The following is a 23,860-nucleotide window of genomic DNA, read 5'->3' on the forward strand; positions in this document are numbered from 1 at the left end:
GTTCCATCCACTAACCACCTGTGGCCATTGAGCACTTGAAATGTGGCTAAAGTGGCTGATGAACTGATCATTTTATTTAATTTTAATTAATATAAAATTAAATAGCCACATGGGCTAGTAGCTACCGTACCGGGCATCATAGCTCTATGCAGTCAGAGGGTAAAAAGATCCCTGTATGGGTGAGGAAATTGAGGCTCAGAGCAGGGAAAGGACTTGCATGAGGCCATACAACTTCATGTGTCTCTGAGTCTCACAAGGAGGCGTGTGAGGGAAACACAGAAAGTTCTTTAATGGGAAGGCAACTTCCCTATTTCTGCCCAGTAAGGACTGGCCAAGCTGGAATCCATGCACAGCTGGAACAGCTAGCGCTTGAATGGCAACTGGTTGCCGGCAGTGCTCTGGGCACTTTAAGTGTGCTAATTCAGTTAATTCTCAGAACAAGTCTAAGGTGTTGGTACCATAATTGCCTTCCTCCTTTTTTAATTCGAAGAGTTTTCCCTGCATAGTATCGCCAGTCTCACCATATCTTCATGTCCTCCCTAAGGGTCTGATTCACTCTGAGACTTCTGATGATGCCCGCTCATCACAGGAGCTCGATGTGGTCCAGAGACACTAGAGGAAGCTAAGTCCTTAGCCAACTCTGAGAAATAAGTCATTTCCCAGGGGAGCAGTAGCAAGAAAAATCCCCATATTCCAGCTCTTCCTAAGCTCTTTTTGCCACTTTTCCCCACAACTACCTAATCCCAGATTGCTTCTCAGAATGAGCCCAAACCCACCCCATCCCTAGCTTCTTACCGTTGTAGCTCTGTAGCCGTCTCTGTGGGTGGGGAGAGAAGGAAGATGAGGTCCGCCTTCCTGCAGGGTCAGACACTTAGCCGTGAAACCAGTACACCAGCCCTACCACCCTGAGCTGCCCCAAACATCCAGAGAGAGCTGATTTTGTTATAGACAGAGAAACAACAGAACTGGCAAAAGTGCTCCATAGCAGACATGTAAAATTGTGACTATGTCGTTGCTAGACAAATCCTGAGTGTTTTAAAAAGTCAGGAAAACAATTTTTGCTGGAAAAATTATAAAAGTTCGGAATGCTGAGAGTTTCTATAGGAGCCACAGTGCTGGGATTAAGAGGCATGACACTTCATCTATCCCGTGACCCCAGCTGGCTAGTTCAGCACCACGGAGAGTGACACGGGACTCAGGATTCCCTCCACTCTGCCTATTGTTCCTAGATTTGTTGATTCATTCCCTCAACCACCCATCCATCCGTCTATCCATTTATCTTTCCACTCATTAACTATTTATTGAGTACGAGGTGCCAGGCCTGAGCTGGGCTCTGGAGATACTGATGTGAGTAAAACAGACTCATGCATGCACACGTAGGTCTTGCAGACCAGTGGCCTCCTCCTTTTCCCATCCCCACTTTCTCCTCCCCTTTTCTCAAGACCCTGAAGGCCAGGACCCCATTCCTCCTGCTCACCTGACCTGCAGCATCCTGACGGTGGGGCATGTGACTGCCACATTTGTCAAGGAGAGGAGGGTTGACACGGAGACATTGTTGAGGCTCAGGCTGCATGATTGTGGCAAAGGTGTCAGGAGTGAATCCCCCATCCCATCCACCCCAGACTCTCTCTGCTCTCCAAGGGAGGAGGGGGAGGTCACTCAGGCAGGGGTGGTGGAAAGACGGCTTACTCAAGCTTCCGGAGCCGCGGCAGGCAAGGCAGTACCTCCACAATGCTGAGCACCTCCCAGTCCTTGAGCTGGTTGTCCCGAAAACTGTGGGGAGACCGAGGCCCAGTCCCTCAGCCCTGGGGGTGAGAAACTTGGGAGCCACAGGTGGCAGGCGACAGGCGTGGCTATCTTCATGCAGGAGACTTAAGATAGGGGCCTACGAGAAGTTTGTGGTATCCAGCAGGCCCAGCTAGGAGGAAAGGCCCTCTGCTGGCCTCACTTCCATCCCAGTTCAGTCCCTCTGGGAGAGTTTCTGCCTGGTGGCCCAAGGGATCCAGATGATGGACTGTGAAAGCCTCCTGAGGTGGGATGAGGGGAGCCAGCACCCTGCTCTCTAGGCTCTGTCTGGGATGGGCCTGAGGCCTGAGTTCAGCAGGGCCTCTTGGTTCCCAGGTGATGAGCAGACTGGGATGCAGGGGAAGCTGCTTGCAGCCTCATCTCTGGTCCTGATTCACCCGAAGCCCTAGGCCAAGCACTTTCCTTTCTGACCTCACATTCCCCACCTGTCAAATGGGGTCCGCAAACAGCCCTGCCTGGGTTCCTAGCTAGATGGACAAAACAGCTGAAGAGTATAAGGGTGCCTCTGTGTGTAATCACCTGGTCAGGACAAAGGATCAGAAACAGTGAACATGTGCAGGCATGTGTGTGCTGCACATGTGCATGTATGTGTGGCATATGCTTAAGTGAGCAGGCAAGTGCAAGTGTGTGCGCACATATGTGCATGAATGTGGGTGTATGTGTGTGTTTCATGCCTTTATGTGTACCCACACAGCACCTGCCTACACAACGCCATCCCTTCTCTCAGGGTCACAGAAAGAAGGGAGGGACCCTCAAAACTCAAGCTCCTTCAAGATGTCCCAAAATATGAGCACTTCTCTGGGGTCTCTGGGAGCCTTGTGTCTGGATCCAGTCCCACCCAGTTCTTGGACTGATGCCTCTCCTCTATGGGTCTCACTGAAAAAGTAGTGGCCAGACCCTAATGGAATATACAGGACCCAGTCCAGGCTCAAGGGGGGCCCTGGGACCTGGACAGTGAATCCTCCCCTCAGCCAGCGAGCCCTCCTGGAGCTCACTCACCTGATCTCTTCCAGCTGTGGACAGAGGGGCAAAGCCTGTAGCAGGTGGCTGATGCCTTGAGCAGTGATCTTACTTCCTGCTAACCTACAGGGTAAGCAAAGATAGTGGGAAGAATGGGGATGGGAAAGGGGACCGACCAGGAATCTGCCCTCTGTAGGGTTGAGGGGCGGGAGGAGAGTTCCAAGCGTCGCCGGCTGAGGATCCATCTTGGTCCCCAGCCCTGACTCACCCCAGCTTCTTCAGGCTCCCCATTGTTGGCAAGCACCTGGAGAGGGCTTCGGCAAAGGCGTCCCCACACTTCCTGCTCTTAAAGCTGCCACGGGAAGAGGCAAAGCGGCAGAAGATCAATGGCGGGCAGGGCTTAGAGCTCATCGTCCATTCCCTCCTCTGAGAGATGGGATTTAATCCAGTAATGGCAATGGCAGTCGTTGTTGCTGTAACGTTGTGGTAGTGACAAACACATATTACGGCAGATACTGCTAAGCGTCTACCAAAATCCATTCTCCGCTGTAGCTATAACTGGGAACATGGTTTCCCGGCCAGAGGTGGTGTTCCCCAGCCTCCCCTGCAGCTCAGTGTGACCATACGACTCTGAATATGTTGTCACCAGTGGAACGTGCGTGGAAAGGATGTGCTCTATTTCCAGGACTGAGCTTTAACCCATTGGGCATGTCTAATCCGTGTTCTCTCTTTACTTTCCCCCAAGCCAGAGCACAGATGTGTCTGTGACCCAGCTTTGACCCTGCAGATCAAGATGCCCAAGGAGATGATGCTGCAACCGTGGAAGGGACCTGGGTCTCTTCATGGCCATGTGGAGCTGAGCCATCCCACTGACCTGGACCACTTACCTCTGAGTCTTCCATAAGAGTGAAAAAAAACAAAAACAAAAACAACCACATTATTTAATCCACTGTATATGGGGGGGAGGGATTCTCTGTTATTGCAGCCTAAACTTTTCTCTAGCTACTACACATATCGAGCCTTTACTCTGTGCCAGGAACTGTGCCACGAAGTGTTTTTCATGCATTATTTCATCTCATTCTCCCAACAACCCTATGAAGTAGGTATTATTACTGATTCATTTTAGGGATAAAGAAACTCAGGCTGAGAGGTTAAATACCCTATCCAAAGCAAAGAGAGTCTAACAGCACAGCCTGGATCAGATGCTCCAGCCCATGACTGAGAGAAAAAGAGGGAAAGACTGAATCCAGAAACCATAAGTAGAGGAGATCTAACTGGACCCCAGAGTTCCTGGAGGGGCAAGGAGCTTCCTCACTGTGTCGCAGGCTAAGGGGCAGTAAAGAAGGACCTATCTGTTCTGATAGTCAAGATTCTTCCTCAGTTTTCCTCAGCAGGGTTCTGCCGAGACTGGCTGGCCTCCGCTCTCCCAAAAGTCCAGTTCTCTCCCAGGGATGTTCCCAGGTCCTCCCCAGAGCTCCCCTGCCCTTAGTCTCACCTGAGATTCTCTACCTGCCCACAGCCTGCCAGGGCTTCAGGGCAGCGGGGCTCCAGGGGGCAGCCCTCAAAATCCAGGTGGATGGGGGCATCCCTGTGCCCTAGGATGTTGGTCAGGGCAGCCAGGTCGGCGTAGGTCAGCAGGAAGTTGTGGAAGGGCATTTGATGGGGGAGGCTCTGGGCTGTGAAGCCAGCTAGCTCAGGCACCTGTGTCTCACCCACACAGTGACACAGCTCTACAACCTTTGGTCCCGTGAGCCTGCGGGTGGCCAACTTCCTCAGTGCTTGTACCACTGCTGCCTGCTTGGTACCCACCCAGGCCTCGTCCCGCTGTGCCAGGAGGCTGAGAAAGGGGCGGCAGGCACAGGATGCCAGGCCCGCCAGAAAGGTGGGAAGGTGGTCTAAGAGGCCCAGTCTAGCTTTGGTTCGCTGCACCCAGCGAGATGTGAGGGTGACATGTTGGGAGAGTGTATCTTTGTCCACCTGGGGGCTGGCCATCAGGTGCAGGGCAGCAAAAAACTCCTGCAGGCTGAGGTGGGTGAAGGCATAGCCTGTCTCCTGGTGCCCAGGCCCCGTGCACACACAGAAGGAGGTCATCAGGCCGAGGGCAGCCCCGAAGGCCACCACGGGTGGAGGGATGTCACCTGCAGAGAAGATGACCTTCCCTGTCTCCAGGCCCCGCAGGGCCACCTCCCCGAGACCCAGCAGGGACTCGGCAGGCAGGAACCCTCGGGGGCTGAGGGTCAGCACCATCTGCACGTAGTTCTGGGTCATGGTGGGCAGGAGGGCCGCAGACTGGCCTGGAGAGCTGCCCGGGAGCAGATGGTAGAGGCAGAGGCAGGCGACCCGGCACAGAGCGGGCACGGCACACATGCTCCAGAGATGTCTGTTTGCCCGCAGCTCTGCTAGGGCTGCCTCCTGGGATGGCTGGTCGCTGAAGAAGTGGCTCACGTACTCCTCCACCCGTGGTCCGTCAAAGCCCCACATGTGGACCGTGGCCGCCGCGGTGGGCAGGCAGGCGGGCAGCTTCCCTGGACGGGAGGTGGCCATTACCCAGCAGCCAGGCAGGAGGGTCCCATGGCAGAGGCGGGAGAAGAGGGTGAGGGCTGATGCTGGGTCCTCAGGGCCTGCAGTCTCCTTGCTGGAGCAGGGGTGGAAGACCTCGTCCAGCCCATCAAAGATCAGCAGGATTCCATTAGCATTCTCCTCCAGGTACTGGAAGACGGCCTCGGGGCCAGCCTCAGGCCTCAGGTACAGATCAAAAAGGAGCTGGGGTAGCGTCAAGAAACCTGTGATCACATTGAGCTGGCGGAATTCGAAAAGGAACAGGGCCTGGAAGCGGTCCAGCTGACCATCAGCCCACTTCTGGCAGAGCCAGTGGGCCAGCGTGGTCTTGCCCATGCCCGCCTTCCCCAGAAGCACCGTCACTCTTGGGCCCCTGTTGGCCTTGGTATTGAAGAGGTCCCGAATGTTCACGTCGGTGCCATCTTCTGCCTTGGGGTCCCCTGTAATGGCCCCCTCCTGAGTGTCGAAGGGTGCTGAGGCCCGGCTCCATTGCAAGATTGGAGGGATGTAGGCTTGGGGGAAGGCAAGCGGCTGCCCTGGCCTGGGGGTTCTGTCGGCATAGCGCTGCCGGGCAGAAGTCCTAAGCAGCTGCAGGTACCTCTTGGCCAGCTCTGTAGGGGACAGGGAGATTGCATGAGAGTGGGGGGCCTCCCCGCGCCACTCACCACAGTATCAGGTTGTTGGGAGCCTGTACCCTTGGCCATGTACGTAGGGGGGTGGGGGGTGGCAAGAGCACACAGGTGCTCTTGTGCCCCCCAAATTCCTAGAATTAATTGGCTCTACAGAAGCACAGGCTCTGGCAGCCATTTACACAGGGAGGTAGGAATGGGGAAGTGTGGACCACGGCGGCTCTATTTGTTTTGCAACAATGTAAGTGGTGTAAAGTTTTCAGTGAGATGGGGGAGGGGAAAGGGGGCACTTCCTCTGCAATACCTTATTGGAACAAGCTTTTACTGTGATATCGAAGTAACCTGTCCGCGGCCCCCATCCCCACAGTGTTTCAGTTGTGTGACGCCCATGATAAGCACTAGCACCCTGTGGGCCCAGGCACTGAACAATCAGAACTGCGGAAGCTGGTCAATAGTCAATACTTATATTGCCGGGTGTTGACTTTAATTGGGTCATTTGGGAGATCTTGGGTGGCCCAGGGGAGGGCCCAGGGCCACTGTTGGGGGACACTGGATACCCCTGCTGGGGGGGGCACCTGACATAGTGTCCTATTTTATACAGATATGAATCCTGTGACCAGCTGTGAATCCTCTGGCTATGACCCATGGGGCTGGGTTTCCCAGCTGGTGGGACAACTGGTGGAGAATTACAGAAGTTTCTGTCCCGGCCTGACCGGTCCACAGCAGCCCCCATGTCTTCCCAGGGGGCCCCAACGCTTCTGCCTTGCTATCCAGCTCAGCCCTAAACTGGCCAATGGGAGCCCAGTTCTGAGGTCACGCTGGTCACATCCCTGGAGCTCCCTCAAGCCTGAGGACATGGGAGTGTCCCCGGAAAAGCCTGGATGGTGAAGCTGCGACCTGCTGGGATGCCTTGAACTCCTTCAGCTGAGCCATCTCTGGAGAAGCCCCGCTGTGGCCCACTGGGCAAGGTGCTTCCTTGCCAGACCTAGCTCTCTGCTCTGCCCACCCAGGACCTCCTCTTCTTCCCTCCTGGGAGCTTGGAAGACAAGAGTCAGGGGGCCCGTGACTGGAAGCCTGTTATCAGGGGACAGAGTCCAGGATCTGTGTCCTTGCCCCAAGGCAATCCAATCCAGTGTTCGGGTCCCTCCCCACCTTGGTACCCACCTTGCTGCTGCTTCTTGCACTGCTTTGGGCGAGGTGAGGACCCACAGCTCTGATGAGGCCGCTTGAGGCCTGGAAAGCATGAAGGAAGGAGTAAGGGGTGAGGTCTGGGCGCCTGGGTTGAGGGGGTAGCCAGCACCTTCAGGGAGCTCCATTCCACAGACAGGCAGCAGCCAGACAAGTATATCCACACTCAGGGACTGAGTGAAGGCAGGCAGCAGGCAAAGGCTGCATCAGCATCAGTTCCTGTTTGCAGAGGGGTTCCAGGCCCAAGTGAGAGGGCTGGAGGCTCTGGGCCTGGGGGTCTCCCAGCCCAGAATGCAGGAAGCAGGACCCGCAGCCAACAGCCTCAAGCACTAAATGGCTTGGAAAGCACCCAGCTCTGTCGAGGGCACTGCTGGTTGGAAAAGTGGAGCTTCCATGAGGCTTGGTCAGGCCTGTGCCCTCCCTCCTGTACCAGTGTGTTTTATCCCCCTTATTTCACATCTTCCAAATTTCCTCACTTCTCTTACTAGTTTCATGAGTTCTTGTCTGGTTGCATGGATTTTCAAGAGTCGCTTTAATACCTTTCTGAAGAGGTTGGGAAAGGAAGAAAGGAAGAAGGAGAACAAGAAGGAAGGGGAGACAGAAAGGACGGGAGGAAGAAAGACAGAGGGCTATGGAAGGATTTTAGGAAGTAAAGCAGGACACTCCTACAGCCAGGCACTGGTGAGCAATCAGAACGGCCGCTGGAGCAGGCCCCTTGCCCTGCCACGTGTTAAATTTTTAGATGCTGGTCTGCAGGGAAACCCAGGGGTCCCGAAGAGGGGCTGGAATCAGTGTAAGATATATTTGGCTGTGCTGAGCGGCTTGCAGGATCTTAGTTCCCCAGCCAGGGATTGGACCTGGGCCCTCGGCAGTGACAGCACTGAGTCCTAATCACTGGACCACCAAGGAATTCCCTTGTATTTCAATATTTTAATGAGTCTTTTACTAATAACGGACTCACTAGCTAAATATCAACCAGGGCTGGTCACAGCCAGGTGACAAGTATTCCAGCTCAGTGATAAGGGACAGAGGGAGCAGGTATCAAACAGTCTTGGTTTATTGGGGAGCTAGGGTTACGGGATGGATGTTTTCTGTTATAGCCATGCACAGCTATAAGTAAAAAGTCAATATTTCTATAGAAATAAAGGTTCTGAAACCACAGCAAACATCATACTTAATGGTCAAAGACGGAAAGCTTTTCCTCTAAGATCAGGAACAAGGCAAGGATGCCTGCATTCACCACTTCAACTCAACATAGAACTGGCAGTTCTAGTCAGAGCAATTATGCCAGAAAAAGAAATAAAAGGCATCCAAATTGGAAAAAAGAAGTAAACTTATCTCTGTTTGCAGATGATCAGATCTTATATGCAGAAAACCCCAAAGACAACCACAAAAAAGCTATTAGAACTAATAAATGAATTCAGCAAAGTAGCAGGATATAAAGTCAACACACAAAACTCAGTTACATTTCTATACATGAACAATGAACAATCTGAAAAGAAAATGACCAAAATAATTCCATCTACAGTAGTATCAAAAAGAACAAAATACTTAGGAATTAACTTAACCAAGGACGTGAAAGATTTGTACAATGAAAACTACAGAATGTTGTTGAAAGAAATTAAAGAAGACATAAATAAATGAAACATATGTTCGTGGATTGGAAGACTTAATAATGTTGAAAATTTCAATATTACCCAAAGTGACCTATAGATTCAATGCAATCTCTATTACAATCCCAATGCCTTTTTTTTTTTTTTTTGCAGAAATAGAGAAGCCCATTCTAAAATTCATGTGGAATCTCAAGGGACCCCAAATGGTCAAAACAATCCCGAAAAGGAAAAAAACTGGAGGATTCACACTTCCTGATTTCAAAACTTACTACAAAGCTACAGTAATCAAAAACAGTGTGGTATGGGCATAAAGACAGACATAAAGACCAATGGAATAGAATAGACAGCCCAGAAATAAACCCTCACATATATGGTCAAGTGATTTTTGACAAGGGTGCCAAGACCATTCAGTGGGGGAAAGGACAGTCTTTTAAACAAATGGTGCTGGGAAAACCGGATATCCACATGCAAAGGAATAAAGTTGGACTCTTACCTAACACCAAATACAAAACCTAACTCCAAGTGGATCAAGGGCCTAAATGTAAGACCTAAAACAATAAAACTCTTAGAAGCAAACATGAGATGAAAGTGTACGACACCGGGACTGGCAATGATTTCTTGGAGATGACACCGAAGGCACAGACATCAAAAGAATAAATAGAAAAACTGGACTTCATAAAAATTTTTTAAATCATACATCAAAACACCCTACCCACAAAGTAAAAAGGCAACCCACAGAATAGGAGAAAACATTTGCAAAACATATATCTGATAGGGGATTAATATCCATAATATAGACAGAACTCCTAAAACTCAACAACAAAAAACCAAAGAGGTCAATTCAAAATGGGCAAAGGACGTGAACAGACATTTCTCCAAAAAAGATATATGAACGGCCAATAAGCACATGAAAAGGTGCTCAACATCACTAATCATTGGGACTTCCCTGGTGGGCCAGTGGGTAAGACTCCATACTCCCAATGCAGGGGGCCCGGGTTCGATCCCTGGTTGGGGAACTATGTCCCGCATGCCACAACTAAGAGTCCACACATCACAACTAAAGACCCTGCACGCTGCAACTAAAGATCCCGCATACCACAACTAAGACCCAGTGCAACATAAATACATAAATATTTTTTAAAAATCACTAATCATTAGGGAAATGCGAATCAAAACTACAATGAGATGCCATCTCACACCCATTAGGATGGCAACTATCAAAAAAACAGAAAACAAAAAGTGTTGGTAAGGATGTGGAGAAACTGGAACCCTTGTGCACTGTTGGTAGGAATGTAAAATGGTGAAGCTTCTGTGGAAAACACTGTGGAGGTGTCTCAAAAAATTAAAAATAGAGTTGCCATATGACCCTGGGTCCTGGATATATACTCAAAAGAATTGAAGCAGGGTCTTGAAGAGATATCTGTTTACCCATATTCATAGAAGCATTATTCACAATAGCTAAAATATGGAAACAACCCAAGAGTCCACCGAAGGATGAACGGATAAGCAAAATGTGATTTACACATACAGTGGGATATTAGCCTTAAAAAGGAAGGAAATTCTGACACCTGCTACAACATGGATGAACCTTGAGGACATTATGCTAAGCGAAATAAGCTCGTCAAAAAGGACAAATATTGTATGATTCCACTTATACAACGTACTTAGAGTAGTTAAAGCCATATAGAGAGAAAGTAAATGGTGGTTACCAGGGGCTGGGGGAGGGATGAATGGAGAGTTATTGTTTAATGGGTAGAGTTTGCTTTACAAGATGAAAAGAATTATGGAGATGGATGGTGGTGGTGGCACGACGATGTGAGTGTATTTAATACACTGAACTGTACATTCAAAAGTAGTCACGATGGTAATATTCCATGTAATTTACCACAGTAAAAAGAAAAATGAAAGAAAGATTCTGAATAGAGTGTGGCCTATGAATCAGTGAGGCGGACCATCTGATCGCTGACCTCACTGCGCTCCATCAGAATACCAGTCAGAGGCTCCCTGGGTGTGGTTAGTGTCAGGCCTGCGGGTGTCTGAATGGTGAGGGGCCTGAGTCTGTGCGGCTGGAGCACGAGGCCCTGAGGCTTGGGGACAGGGAAGTGAGAATGGGCTTCCCCTAGTGAAACTAGGGAGGGGATTCTGGCAGTGGTCAAGGGCTGACAACTTCAGACTCTCCCAGGAGGCTCCAGGTTAGACCCCTGGGAACATGTATCAGGACAGGCCAAAGCCTTGAGGGGCAGAGAGGGGGTGCAGGTGAGGCTGGGAGTCGTGGTGAGGGACCTGGGAAGCGTGCAGATGGGTCCAAGGATGAGGAGGCTGGCTTATGGGAAACGGCTGTGACCAGCCACCACCAGCCTGCTCTGGGTTTGAGGTGAGGACTTCGCATGCTCACCCCCACTCCCACTCCCCAGCCCCGGGCCTTACCAGGGTGGAGCTGAGAGTCTGCTCGGCTTTCCTCGCCAACTTCCGGCTGCCTGGGGAAGCCTGGAAGAGGGGAGGAGATAATATGCTACGGGCATGTGCTAGGATGCCCTGGGACCAGCTCTGGCCCCATGTCTGGCTCGGGGCTCATCCCTTAGGGGGGGTTCCCAGCAAGGAGAAATCTACACTCAGCGACCTGTGGAGGGCACAGTTGGTGGTGAGCCTTGAAGGCAGCTGGGGGCAGACACGTGTGCATATCTAAAGGTTTGTGCACATACAGGTATGCGTGTGCACGCACACGCGTTTATGCCTGCTTGTGCGCATGCACGTACGTGTGTGTGTACACTGTGCCTCCCCGCCTGCCCTGCACTCTGCCTTGTAGAGTTCTTGAGTAAGTTCTCACTTTCTCTCCAAGAACACCGTCACCCCTCAGTGTTCTGTGCTTCCCCACGGTGCTGTGTAAATAGAAAGAGCCCAAGAAATATTCGCTGGACAGAACAGAGTTCAATCAGCCTGCGCAGAAGCAGTAGTCAGAGGGCTCTCTCTATGACTTTCTGACTGCATTGCTAAAAGAAACCTCTTGGGTGTTACAGGCTATTTGGAATTTCCTGGCAGGAAGAAGTCACCTGGTCCTTTCTCTCTGTGCATCCTGCCTTTCTGGGCAACTAGGGTGGTACAATGTGGAAGGAGGAGTCCTCCAGGTCCCCAGCGGATTTGGTGGTGTTAGCGCATTTGCTCCGGGAGGTGCGCAGAAACATGGAATTTTGCTCCTGGTTTGGCCATGCTGTCTCTGAGCCAGACAGGTCCCGGCCCCACCTGAGCCTCTCTGGCTCCCCACACCCCGGGGCTAGCTGGCGGCGTTGCACTGCTCACGGCCGCTCTTACCGTCTCCGTGGCCCCAAGTGCTCAGCAACGGCACCTCCAGGTCCAGTGGTACGTCCAGCTCCATGCACACGCAGTGGATGAACTCCTGCCAGGTGCTCTGACCCTGGGTGTGCAGTTTGCTGAGTTGTTGGATTATCCTCTGTGTGGGGTCTGGGGACTGGTCCTCGGAGCCCAGGTCCATGTTGGGGAGGAAGAACTTCACCTTGGCGCTCAGCCATTCTGGGTCTTTGCTGAGCAGCCTCACGAGACATCCGCACAGGTTCTCGGTGCCCAGCTGGAGGCTGATGGGGTCCATGTGCAGCCCAGCCCTGCGGGGACCAGGTAGGCAGGTGAGCTGGGGGACAACTCAGCTTGGGGGAAGCCAAGAGGGGCAGTCACAAACCACCCCCTACATCTGAGGGGAAGAGAAGAGACAGACACAGAAGACAAAGAAGTGGCCACTCCGTGGAGTCTCAATGCCATTGCCCAGAGCTCGGTCCCAGAAATTAATCTCCTTCTTCTGCATCTTTTACAAAATTAATCTGTGCCTATGTATTGGCTCTGGAATGGTCTAGTTCATTCCCCATGGATAATGCCCTGACGATGCTTTACTCATTCTTGTTTCCATGGACCCATTTGTGCTGCTCTCTGTGTGAGCTAAGCTCACGGCAGAGACAACTAGCTGTCCCCCAAAATCTGTTCTTCCCTTCTTCCTTAGTACTAGAACCCCTGAATATTCCGTGGTCATCTGGAATAGACCATATTTCTCAGCCTCCCTTGCAGTTAGATGTATCCATGTAATTAAATTTGGGCCAGTGGGATGTAGGCGGAAATATTGTATATCATTCTTTGCTTCTTCCTGTTGGCTGGAATGCCGATGTGATGACTGAAACTTGGGCAGCCACGTTGGATTATGAGGTAGAAGCCAGTACTGAGGAAGATGGAGGGTAAAGCTTTCCTGCCCTGGACTCTCTGACTTTGAATTTCTATTACATGACAAGGAAATACATTTCTATTCTGTGTAAACCCCTGTTGCTTGGGCCTTTCTGCTATTCACAGTGAAATATAATCCTAGCTAATACAGACCGTCTCCTCTCTCTCTCTAAGCAAATTCTCCCCTTCTAAACGGGAACTCTCAAACAACCTGCTGGTAGGAGTACTAATATAAGGCAAGGGACACATGTAGTGAAAGCCTAAAAAGTCTGTAGGCCCTTTGATTCAGCAATTCCATTTCTAACATTCTAGCCTTAGGAAACAATCATGGAGGTACACAGAATTTTTAGTTACAAAGCTGTGCACTGCAGGATTTTTTTTTTTTTTTTTTTTTGCGGTACGCGGGCCTCTCACTGTTGTGGCCTCTCCCGTCGCGGAGCACAGGCTCCGGACGCGCAGGCTCAGCGGCCATGGCTCACGGGCCCAGCCGCTCCGCGGCATGTGGGATCTTCCCGGACCGGGGCACGAACCCGTGTCCCCCGCATCGGCAGGCGGACTCTCAACCACTGCGCCAGGATTATTTTTAATAGTTAAAAATTGGGGGCTTCCCTGGTGGCGCAGTGGTTGAGAGTCCGCCTGCCGATGCGGGGGACACGGGTTCGTGCCCCGGTCCGGGAAGATCCCACATGCCGCGGAGCGGCTGGGCCCGTGAGCCATGGCCGCTGAGCCTGCGCGTCCGGAGCCTGTGCTCCGCGACGGGAGAGGCCACAACAGTGAGAGGCCCGCGTACCGCAAAAAAAAAAAAAAAAAAAGAAAAAATTGGAAGCAACCTAAATATTCAACAGTGGGAGATTAACTAACTGGTTATCCATAATACAGTGGAATATACTATAACATTTCCAAATGTACTTTCTGGTACTATTTCCTTAATAATAGAGACAAACACTCAGAAAGCACTTACTATGTGTTAGGCACTGTTTTACATGCTTTATGTGTCTCATCTAATTATCACAACTCCAGAGACTCCACTTCTAACTCTGAAAAAGGTAGGAGGCCTGCCCAGGGGCCAGCCATACCAACCCCCAGAGGCTGGGGCAAAGACCATGTGTCCTGGGGTTCAGACCCCAGCTTCTCCCTTGACCCTCGGCAGAGGCCTACTGGGCACATGTCCCCAGCCCCTCTGGTCACCCTTCCCCAACTAAACTAATAGCAACAACTCCTTGCTCAGGCACAGGGCTTTAGAATTCATGAAACATGCTCACATCTATGGCATGGGCAGGGATCACCATCCCCACTGAAGAGATGGAAAGACTAAGCCAAGGAAGGGTAAAGGACACGCCCAAGGTCATCATACAAGTCCATGGCAGAGCCAGGCTCAGAACTGAGATTTCTTACCTCTCAGGCCAGTAAATTTCCAAGGCTTGCGATCCCTAGGTGGCACCAGACAAGGGCTAATCCCTGCCCTTTGTGTGACCTTGGCACAAGGATGTGAACATGGCCTAGGGCACAGCTACTTTTCTGGGCTATAATGTCCAAAATCATGTGGCCCATAAAGAAATCATCCAGGGCAGCAAGGTGCCAGGCAGAAGTGAGGAGGGCCTGGATGGTATAATTTCTGGGAAAGTCCTTCAAATTCGAATTTCCCCTCTAGCCAGTCTAACATGATCCCATTGTTCCCACCATGAGTGCTCCATCCCCTGGGGGTAAGACCTTAAGTTCTTTAAAAATAATCATCCCTGGAAGAAAAGGCACATTATATTATTATTGGTCACTGTGGAAGTCTGTGGGAAATAGCCTTGGAGACAGAGGTTTATAGTAGAAAGAGCCTCAGCCCCAGAGTTAGGAGATGGGTGTGCCTGTCCCAGCTCTCTAACTAATTCTCTGTTCACGGAATTAGGGCTGTTCACAGATACTCTCTTTCTAGGCCTTTGGTTGGATTGCATCTCTCTGCCCCTTTGAAATTGGGTATGGCCACGAAACTTGCTTTGGCAATGAAATATGCTAAAGAATGACCTGCGTCATGTCTGTGCAGACGTTCACCTTGTTCTCACTTTTCCTCTAACACAGTGGCCAGCAGTATTCCAGATCCTGGCTGTTCCTTTAGCCTGGGTCCGGGAAAGAGGATAATGTGGACTAGAGGCCCCAGTTGATTCATATTAGACAAGAACTGAGACCAGGAAATAACTTTTGTTGTCATAAGCCACGGGGACTTTGGAGGTTGTTTGTTACTGCAGCATACACTAGCTTATCTTAACTGATACACTCTTATTATGAGCACATCTCTTCTCTGTCAGGGCCTTGGTCACATCATCCATGAAAAGGGTAGATGCTGATGCAGGTCCTTGCTGATGTTCTGTGTCTGATGATTCTCACTCTCTTGCTGAAGGGTGACTAAGGGTAACTTTGCTATATTGGGGGCAGTCCAGGGAGCAGTAGGGAGCAGTCTTGGCAGTAGGAGGGTGGGGGATGAAGGAGTGGATGGGAGGGAAAGAGAGGAGGCAAAGGGGAATGATTACCTACCTGGTTTCCTGGTTCATCATAGATGTTCTAGGATGTCCACAGAGAGGGTCTCATGGGTTCCTGGGCCAAGTCCCTGAGCTGGATTTTCAGGTTCTTTCCATAGGACAGGCCCCTAAGAGAGAGGAGACAGTGCACTCTCCCCATCATTATTCCAAGTTCCAAGAGGAATTCTGTAAAGAAGGCACTGACCCCTACCCCTGACACCGCTGAGGACATCGACCCAGAAACAGTCTCCTCGTCTTCAGGTACAGATCTTCTTCTTCCCCAACCAAGATTTTTTTGTCCCTGGACTGTTCACAGCCCAGCCCTCCCTGGTGTCACCTCCCGCCGTATCTGGCCCAGAGGATGCCCCTCTTTCTCTTCCAACTTGAACATTCCCCTTATAGTGACTTGTGACGTCACTGCAGGCCCCTCAAATTCAGCAGACTTATTACAGCTAATTTATTGGATTAAAATAGAATAATCCTTACCACAGATGTCAGTTTCCTTTCCTAATAAAACTCCAAAGAGGTTAGAATGTGCAGTCTTCTCTCTTAATACATCATGAAGAAGTTTTTAAATAATCAAGAGCAAACATTCTTCTTAATGAGAAAACCCAGAGGCATCGATCACTATCTCACCAAGGGGACAATAAAACGATGCTCTGATATTTTATAATAACTATAAATGGAGTATAACCTTTAAAAATTGTGAATCATTATGTTGTACACATGTAACTTACATAATATTGTACATCAACTATATCTCAATAAAAAATAAAATAAAATGATGCTCTGGCACAAAGGCCTACGCAATATAGCTTTAGAGATCTTGTCTAACAATAAGAAATAGAGAAGAAAAAAGATGGCTAAAAAGTACATGGAAGAACGGAAGAAAGGCAAAAGATCAGAGTAGTGTGCACTGATTATCTCCGAAGTATGAGGAATGTAAAAACAAAGTTCCAGACTTTAGGTCAATCCACATCAAGAGGGCACATTCTATAGAGAGCCCAGAAATAAATCCACACACCTATGGTCAATTAATCTTTGACAAAGGAGGCAAGAATATACAATGGGGAAAAGACAGTCTCTTCAGCAAGTGGTGCTGGGAAAGTTGGACAGCTGCATGTAAATCAATGAAGTTAGAACACACCCTCACACCATACACAACAATAAACTCAATGGCTTAAAGACTTAAATATAAGACATGACACCATAAAACTCTTAGAAGAAAACATAGGCAAAACACTCTCTGACATAAATCGTACCAATTTCTTAGGTCAGTCTCCCAAGGCAATAGAAATAAAAGCAAAAATAAACAAATGGGACCTAATCAAACTTACAAGCTTTGTACTGCAAAGGAAATCATAAACAAAACGAAAAGACAACCTACGGACTGGGAGAAAATATTTGCAAATAATGTGATGGACAAGGGCTTAATTTCCAAAATATACAAATAACTCATACAACTCAATAAGAAAAAAACGAAAAACCCAATCAAAAAATGGGCAGAAGGGCCTCCCTGGTGGCGCAGTGGTTGAGAGTCCGCCTGCCGATGCAGGGGATACGGGTTCGTGCCCCGGTCTGGGAGGATCCCATATGCCGCGGAGCGGCTGGGCCCGTGAGCCATGGCCGCTGAGCCTGTGCGTCCGGAGCCTGTGCTCCGCAACGGGAGAGGCCACAACAGTGAGAGGCCCGCGTACAGCAAAAAAAAAAAAAAAAAAAAAAAAATGGGCAGAAGACCTAAATAGACATTTCTCTAAATAAGATACACAGATGGCCAATAGGCACATGAAAAGATGCTCAACATTGTTAATTATTAGAGAAATGCAAATCAAAACTACAATGAAGTACCACCTCACATCGGTCAGCATGGCCGGCATTAAAAAGTCTATGAATGCTGGAGAGGGTGTGGAGAAAAGGGAACCCGCCTACACTGTTGTAAACTGGTGCAGCCACTATGGAGAACAGTATGGAGGTTCCTCAAAAAACTAAAAATAGAGTTGCCATATGATCCAGCAATCCCACTCCTAGGCATATACCCAGACAAAACTATAATTCGAAAAGCTACATGCACCCCTATGTTCATAGCAGCACTATTCACAATAGCCAAGACATGGAAGCAACCTAAATGTCCATCAACAGATGAATGGATAAGGAAGAAGTGGTGTGTGTGTGTGTGTGTGTGTGTGTATATATATATATATATATATATATATATATATATATATATATATATACACACACAAATATATATATGTATATATATATGTATATATACACACACACACAATGGAATACTACACAGCCATAAAAGAGAATGAAACGGTGCCATTTGCAGCAACATGAATGGAACTAGAGATTATCGTACTAAGTGAAGTAGGTCAGAAAGAGGAAGACAAATACCATATGATATCACTTATATGTGGAATCTAAAATATGACTCAAATGAACTTATCTACAAAACAGACTCACAGAGAACAGACTTGTGGTTGTCAAGGGGGAGGGGTGGTGGGGGAGGGATGGACTGGGAGTTTGGGATTAGCAGATGCAAACTATTACATATAGAGTGGATAAACAACAAGGTCCTACTGTATAGCACAGGGAACTATATTCAATATCCTATAATAAGCCATAACGGAAAAGTATAGGAAAAAGACTATATATATATATATATATATATATATATATATATATATATATATATATATATGTATAACTGAATCAATTTGCCATATAGCAGAAATTAACACAACATTGTAAATCAACTACACTTCATAAAATAAATTTTTAAAAAGGAGAGCATATTCTAATATAACAGAGATAAGTACTGCAGTTAGAAACAAGGGGGAAAAAAACACAGCCTGTTGAAGAGTTACTGAGGTAATAATGGCTTTTTAAAAAAGAAAACTGTCAAATTCTAACAGAAGAAATGGAGAGAAGCATGAGCAAATTGAAATAAAGCCTTGCTATGGACTGAATGTTTGTGTTCCCCCCAGACTTATATGACGAAGCTTAAATCTGCAGTGTGACGGTATTTGGAGATGGAGCCTTTGGGAGGTAATTAGGTCATGAGGATGCAGCCCTCATGATGGGTTTAGTGCCCTTATAAGAAAAGGCAGGAGAGATGTGCTTCCTCTCTCTGCTCACTGCCACGTGAGGAGGATAAAGGGAGGAGGCACCCATCTGCAAATCAGGAAGAGGGTCCTCACTGGGCACCGGATATGCTGGCACCTTGATCTTGGACTTCCCAGCCTCCAGAACTGTGAGAAATAAATGTGTATTGTGTAAGCCACCCAGTCTATGGTATTCTGTTATGACGGCCAGAACCGCTGTAACAGACTAAGACAAGCCTGCCTGTGACTACAGAAAGTGAAAGGAAAAATCCTTCTAAGTTAATAGACATATTTAAGGCAATGCCTTAAATATATTACAGTAGGATACTTCTGAGAACTTGGTAAAATTATAATAATGGTCTTTTAGACAAAAAATGGCAGATATGACAAGTGTTTGTGTGTCTTAACTATTTCATAATAAACATTTTGAATTAGAATTAGATAAAAAGAAAAAAAACGAAGGCAATTATATCAAAGACTATTCATTGGGAGAGGCAGGCAATAATGGAGAGGCTTCCAAACAAAGGCATTTTATAAAGTAACTGTCATTAAAACTTTATGGTACCCGGTGCTTCCCTGGTGGCGCAGTGGTTAAGAATCCACCTGCCAATGCAGGGGACATGGGTTTGAGCCCTGGTCCGGGAAAATCCCACATGCCACAGAGCAACTAAGTCCATGTGCCACAATTACTGAGCCTGCGCTCTAGAGCCCACAAGCCACAACTACTGAGACCTCGTGCCACAGCTACTGACACTGGCGCCTAGAGCCCGTGCTCCGCAACAAGAGAAGCCACCGCAATGAGAAGCCCGCGCACTGCAACAAAGAGTAGCCCCTGCTCGCCGCAACTAGAGAAAGCCTGCAGGCAGCAACGAAGACCCAACACAGATAAAAATAATCAATAAAAAAAAATAAATTTATAAAAAAATACTATACAAAAAAAAAAAAAAGAATCCACCTGCCAATGCAGGGGACACGGGTTTGAGCCATGGTCTGGGAAGATCCCACATGCTGTGGAGCAACTAAGCCCGTGCGCCACAACTACTGAGCCCGTGTGCCCTAGAGCCCGCGCACCGCAACTACTGAGCCCACAAGCCGCAACTGCTGAAGCCCACACACTCTAGGGCCCGCATGCCACAACTACTGAAGCCCGTGTGCCTATAGCCTGTGCTCCGCAACGAGAAGCCACCACAATAAAAAGTCCGCTCACCACAATGAAGAGTAGCCCCCACTTGCCACAACTAGAGAAAGCCTGCACGCAGTAACAAAGATCCAATGTAGCCAAAAACAAACAAACAAACAAACAAAACACAGCACATATATAGCCTATAATGGTATAATGGAAGAGATTATTAAAAAAAAGAATATATATATGTATATATATGTATGTGTAACTGAATCACTTTGCTGTACACCTGAAACTAACACAACATTGTATGTAAATCAACTATATAAAAACCACATAGTAATACAAGTGTTTTAAATGGAAAGAATTATTATTATTGTTATTGGTCGTGCTGTGCCCCTTGTGGGATCTTAGTTCCCTGACCAGGGATTGAACCTGGGCCCTCGGCAGTGAGAGCACGGAGTCCTAACCACTGGACCGCCAGGGGATTTCCTTTTTTTTTTAAGAATTATTTTTTAGTTACATAATTAAATTAAATTTTTCTGTATGGGCAAATTAAAACCACAACCAGATACCATTTCACACCCCCATCGAATGTCTGTAATGAAAGAGAAGAGAATACAAGTGTTGATGAGGGTGTGGAGAAACAGGAACTCTTATATACTGCTGGTGGGAATGCAAAATGGTGCAGCCACTTTGAAAAAGTTTGGCAATTCCTTAAAATGTTAAACAGAGAGTTATAACCCAGCAATTTTCTACTCCTAGGTTTATATCCAAGAGAAATGAAAATATACATCTACATGAAAACATGTACAGAAATGTTTATCATCCCTATTAGCTAAAAAGTGAAAACACTCCAAATGTCCAAAAACTCACAAATGAATAAGCAAAATATGGTATATCTATACAATAGAATATTATTTAGCAATAAAAAGGAACAAAGTAACAATCCATACTACAACATGGATGAACAGCAAAAACATGCCAAGTGAAAAAAGCTCCAAAGTATACTAGTAAGTGAATTCAACTTTTAAAAGCTATGGCACATGTATGTTTTAAATGTGCTGTGTGCATTTGCATACATAGAGACCAACTCTAGGGTTACACAAGTAACTGGTGACAGGATTGTGTCTGGGGAGGGAACCTGGGGGACCCAGGCAAAGGAGAGCCCTTTACACTGTACAGTTCGCTCTCTGTATCTGTGGGTTCTGCAACTGTGGATTTGAATCCTCAAATGTGGAACCCGCGGATATGGAGGGCCAACTGTACTACGCCATTTTATATAAGGGACTTGAGCAACCGAGGATAGGGATACGGAAGGACGACCATTCTCTTCTGGACCACTTTGTACCATTAAAACTTTTCAACAGGTGCATTTCAATTTGTTTTTCAAAGCCATAAAACGTTCACATTAAAAACTAGAATAGACATTTCCCCAATGTGTAAATGCTTTCACAGTGCTGAGTAAGCACAAGAAACTATCAGTGCTGCTCACATGGATGGAAGTTCCCTACAGAATGTGAAACACTAAAACGAAAACAGAATTAGGAAGGCAATAAGTGAGGATAAATATCTGCATTAAGTATGACAGATAGAGACTGAAAATTCAAATTAAAAAGTAATTCATACACACCGAGGAAATACTTTATTCTACTTTTTGTTTAATGTTTCTGTGTGTGTTATAGGGACAAAACTACATTTTCACTGGGAAAGTGTTGAAAAAGTTGAACAGATAATGTAATGAATATTTGCTAAATGCCAGGCAAGTGCCTTTAGGCTTTATCTATTTTAATTCTCACAGCTACTCCTCTTGGATGCCTCCTATGCATTTAAAAATTTCCAGGGACTTCCCTGGCCGTCCAGTGGTTAAGACTCCATGCTTCAGCTGCAGGGGGCACAGGTTCGATCCCTGGTTGGGGAGCTAAGGTCCTGCATGCCATGCTGCGGGGTGTGGCCAAAAAAAAAAAAAAAAATTCCCGGTCCAAAGCTGAGCTCCTGATCTCCCCTCCCAAACTGCCCCTCCCACCCTCCCCCTTCCCCATTCCAGTGAAGAGCGGCCTCAAGCTTCCTCAAGCTCAGGCCAAAGGTGGCTTAAGTTTTCCAAGCATACCACAGAATCTTACTTCCTCCACTGCTACCTAGACCTGGCACCATCATTTCTTACCTGGATTCCTGCGCCAGGAGGCCTACCCCCAACATCCTTCACAGAGAGCCAGATGGTCAAGTTATGTGGCCCACGCCACATACATTTGCCCCTTCCTATCGCACCCTGAGGAAAAGCCAAAGTTCTTCTCAACACCATCAAGTGGTTTGAACAGTCAAAAGAAAAATCAAATGTGATAACTTTAACATTCCCCTTACTGTGTTGGTTGTTTTCCACTTACTTTTAACTTAACTTTTGGCAGTTTATGGGCTTTTTCTGAGAAATTTGCTTAGTTCGTCAAGAATGTTCAAACTTAGTATGCAGCACACAGTTGTGTATAATATTTTTTCTGTACTTTTTTTTTTTTGGTCGAACCACGCAGCTTGCAGGATCTCAGTTCCCTGACCAGGGACTGAACCAGCGAAAACGCGGAGCCCTAATCGCTGGACCAACAGGGAATTCCCTCTTGTACTTTTAAATTTCACATTTTTGTACTTAATTTAGTTTCTCTTACTTTGTCTTTCTTTCCTTATTAAATGTGCCAGCAGTTGGTATCTCTTATGTTTAAAAGCAAACTTTTGTTTTCTTTTATCAATTCTGTAGAATTTTCCCTTCTCTAGTTTTATAATTTTTGTTTTTATTTTCTTATTTCTTTCCCCTGATTTACTGAGACTGTTATTCTTTAAACTTCTGAACGTTACGCCTTAGGCCATTTTGAGTTTTTTCCTTTTAAAAGAACTTTTGGCCAATTTCCATAAATTTATATTGTTTATAGCAAACTTATCTTGGATTACTAGTAGATTATAATTTTGACCTGAGTCATTGAATAGAGGGGTGAGTTCTTTTAAAAATCTTTGTCATTAATTTTTTGCTTTACTATACTGTACAAAGAATAAATCCTATCTAATTTCTGCTTTCGGGAATATGTTGAGAGTTCCCTTTTTGGCTTGGTATATGAGAAATTTAAAAATATTCCTTGAACATTTAAAAGATACTCTTTTTCAATAAATATGGATTTCTATCTCACAAATTATACCAAAATAAAGTCTAGATGGAGTCAAAATTTAAATGTAAAAAGTTAAACCATGAAAGTACTAGAAGAACAGATAAACAACAAGGTCCGGGGAATTCCTTGGGGATCCAGTGGTTAGGACTCCACGCTTTCACTGCTGAGGGCACAGGTTCAATCCCTGGCTGGGGAACTAAGATCCTGCAGGCCAAGCCGCCAAAAAAAAAAAAAAAGGAAAAAAGAAAAATTATGGCACGTCCATGCAATGAAATCCTATGCAGCCATTAAAAAGAAAGAGGCAGAACTATGTGGAATGATATGGAACAAGATATATCACATTTTCAAAAAGGTCAAGGGCAGAATAGGGTACCTATGCTGCATTCGTGTGAAGAAAAAAAAATGTGTATGTTTCTAAATACATGAATATTTCTGGAAGAAACTCATAATAGTAATTGTCCCCAGGGAGGGGAACTTTTAGAATTTTATCTTGTATGCATGTATTACCTAAACAAGATTAATTTTTAAAAAATCTAATATATCTATTACCTCACCTATACTGGTTGTCCTTCAAATCTCCTATGTTGGTATCTATGTGGTTTGGGGTAGCCATAAAGAATGAGAGAGACATTCTTAGTCACTGTGCTTCTATCAATTTCTCCACGCATGGCTAGCAGTTTTTAAATTTAAATATGAATTTAAATAACAAATTTTAAATGATGTTAAGTTTATGGGTTCATGTTACCCAAATGCATAAAATTTTATTACTGCTCTACAGAAAGCAAGATAGCAGAGAGCTGCTAATAGAACAAAGAAAATAAACCTCAATAAACTCTCAAGCCTTCATATTTGCATTTTAGCACCAGGATCTCTGGCTAAAAAAAAGTGTTACTTCTAAGAATCACCAATGCATCCCTGGGATAGGGCGATCAAACATGGGGCTCAGAGAGAGGCAGTGAAACGCCCAGCATCACACAATCAGAAACAGTCAGCACGCC

At 47.0% G+C, this 23,860-nt stretch overlaps 1 protein-coding gene across 2 annotated transcripts in view; it reads right to left on the reverse strand.

The window, feature by feature from the left end:
- The window catches only part of NLRC5 (NLR family CARD domain containing 5), a 113,057-nt gene that overhangs the window by 50,258 nt on the left and 38,939 nt on the right, over positions 1 to 23,860 (reverse strand). For both annotated transcript variants that reach the window (XM_082607421.1, XM_082607422.1), the window contains exons 2-11: positions 15,497 to 15,608; positions 12,065 to 12,372; positions 11,183 to 11,242; positions 7,119 to 7,187; positions 4,262 to 5,936; positions 3,035 to 3,118; positions 2,806 to 2,889; positions 1,690 to 1,773; positions 1,478 to 1,567; positions 796 to 855 (exon numbers count right to left, since the gene is read on the reverse strand). In XM_082607421.1, the coding sequence (XP_082463547.1) occupies positions 796 to 855; positions 1,478 to 1,567; positions 1,690 to 1,773; positions 2,806 to 2,889; positions 3,035 to 3,118; positions 4,262 to 5,936; positions 7,119 to 7,187; positions 11,183 to 11,242; positions 12,065 to 12,372; positions 15,497 to 15,516 (2,534 nt within the window). In that variant the 5' untranslated portion in view covers positions 15,517 to 15,608. The remainder of the gene's footprint in view (positions 1 to 795; positions 856 to 1,477; positions 1,568 to 1,689; positions 1,774 to 2,805; positions 2,890 to 3,034; positions 3,119 to 4,261; positions 5,937 to 7,118; positions 7,188 to 11,182; positions 11,243 to 12,064; positions 12,373 to 15,496; positions 15,609 to 23,860) is intronic.

Source organism: Mesoplodon mirus (assembly GCF_964341445.2).
Source record: "Mesoplodon mirus genome assembly, chromosome: 19".
NCBI classification, from domain to species: Eukaryota; Metazoa; Chordata; class Mammalia; order Artiodactyla; family Ziphiidae; genus Mesoplodon; species Mesoplodon mirus.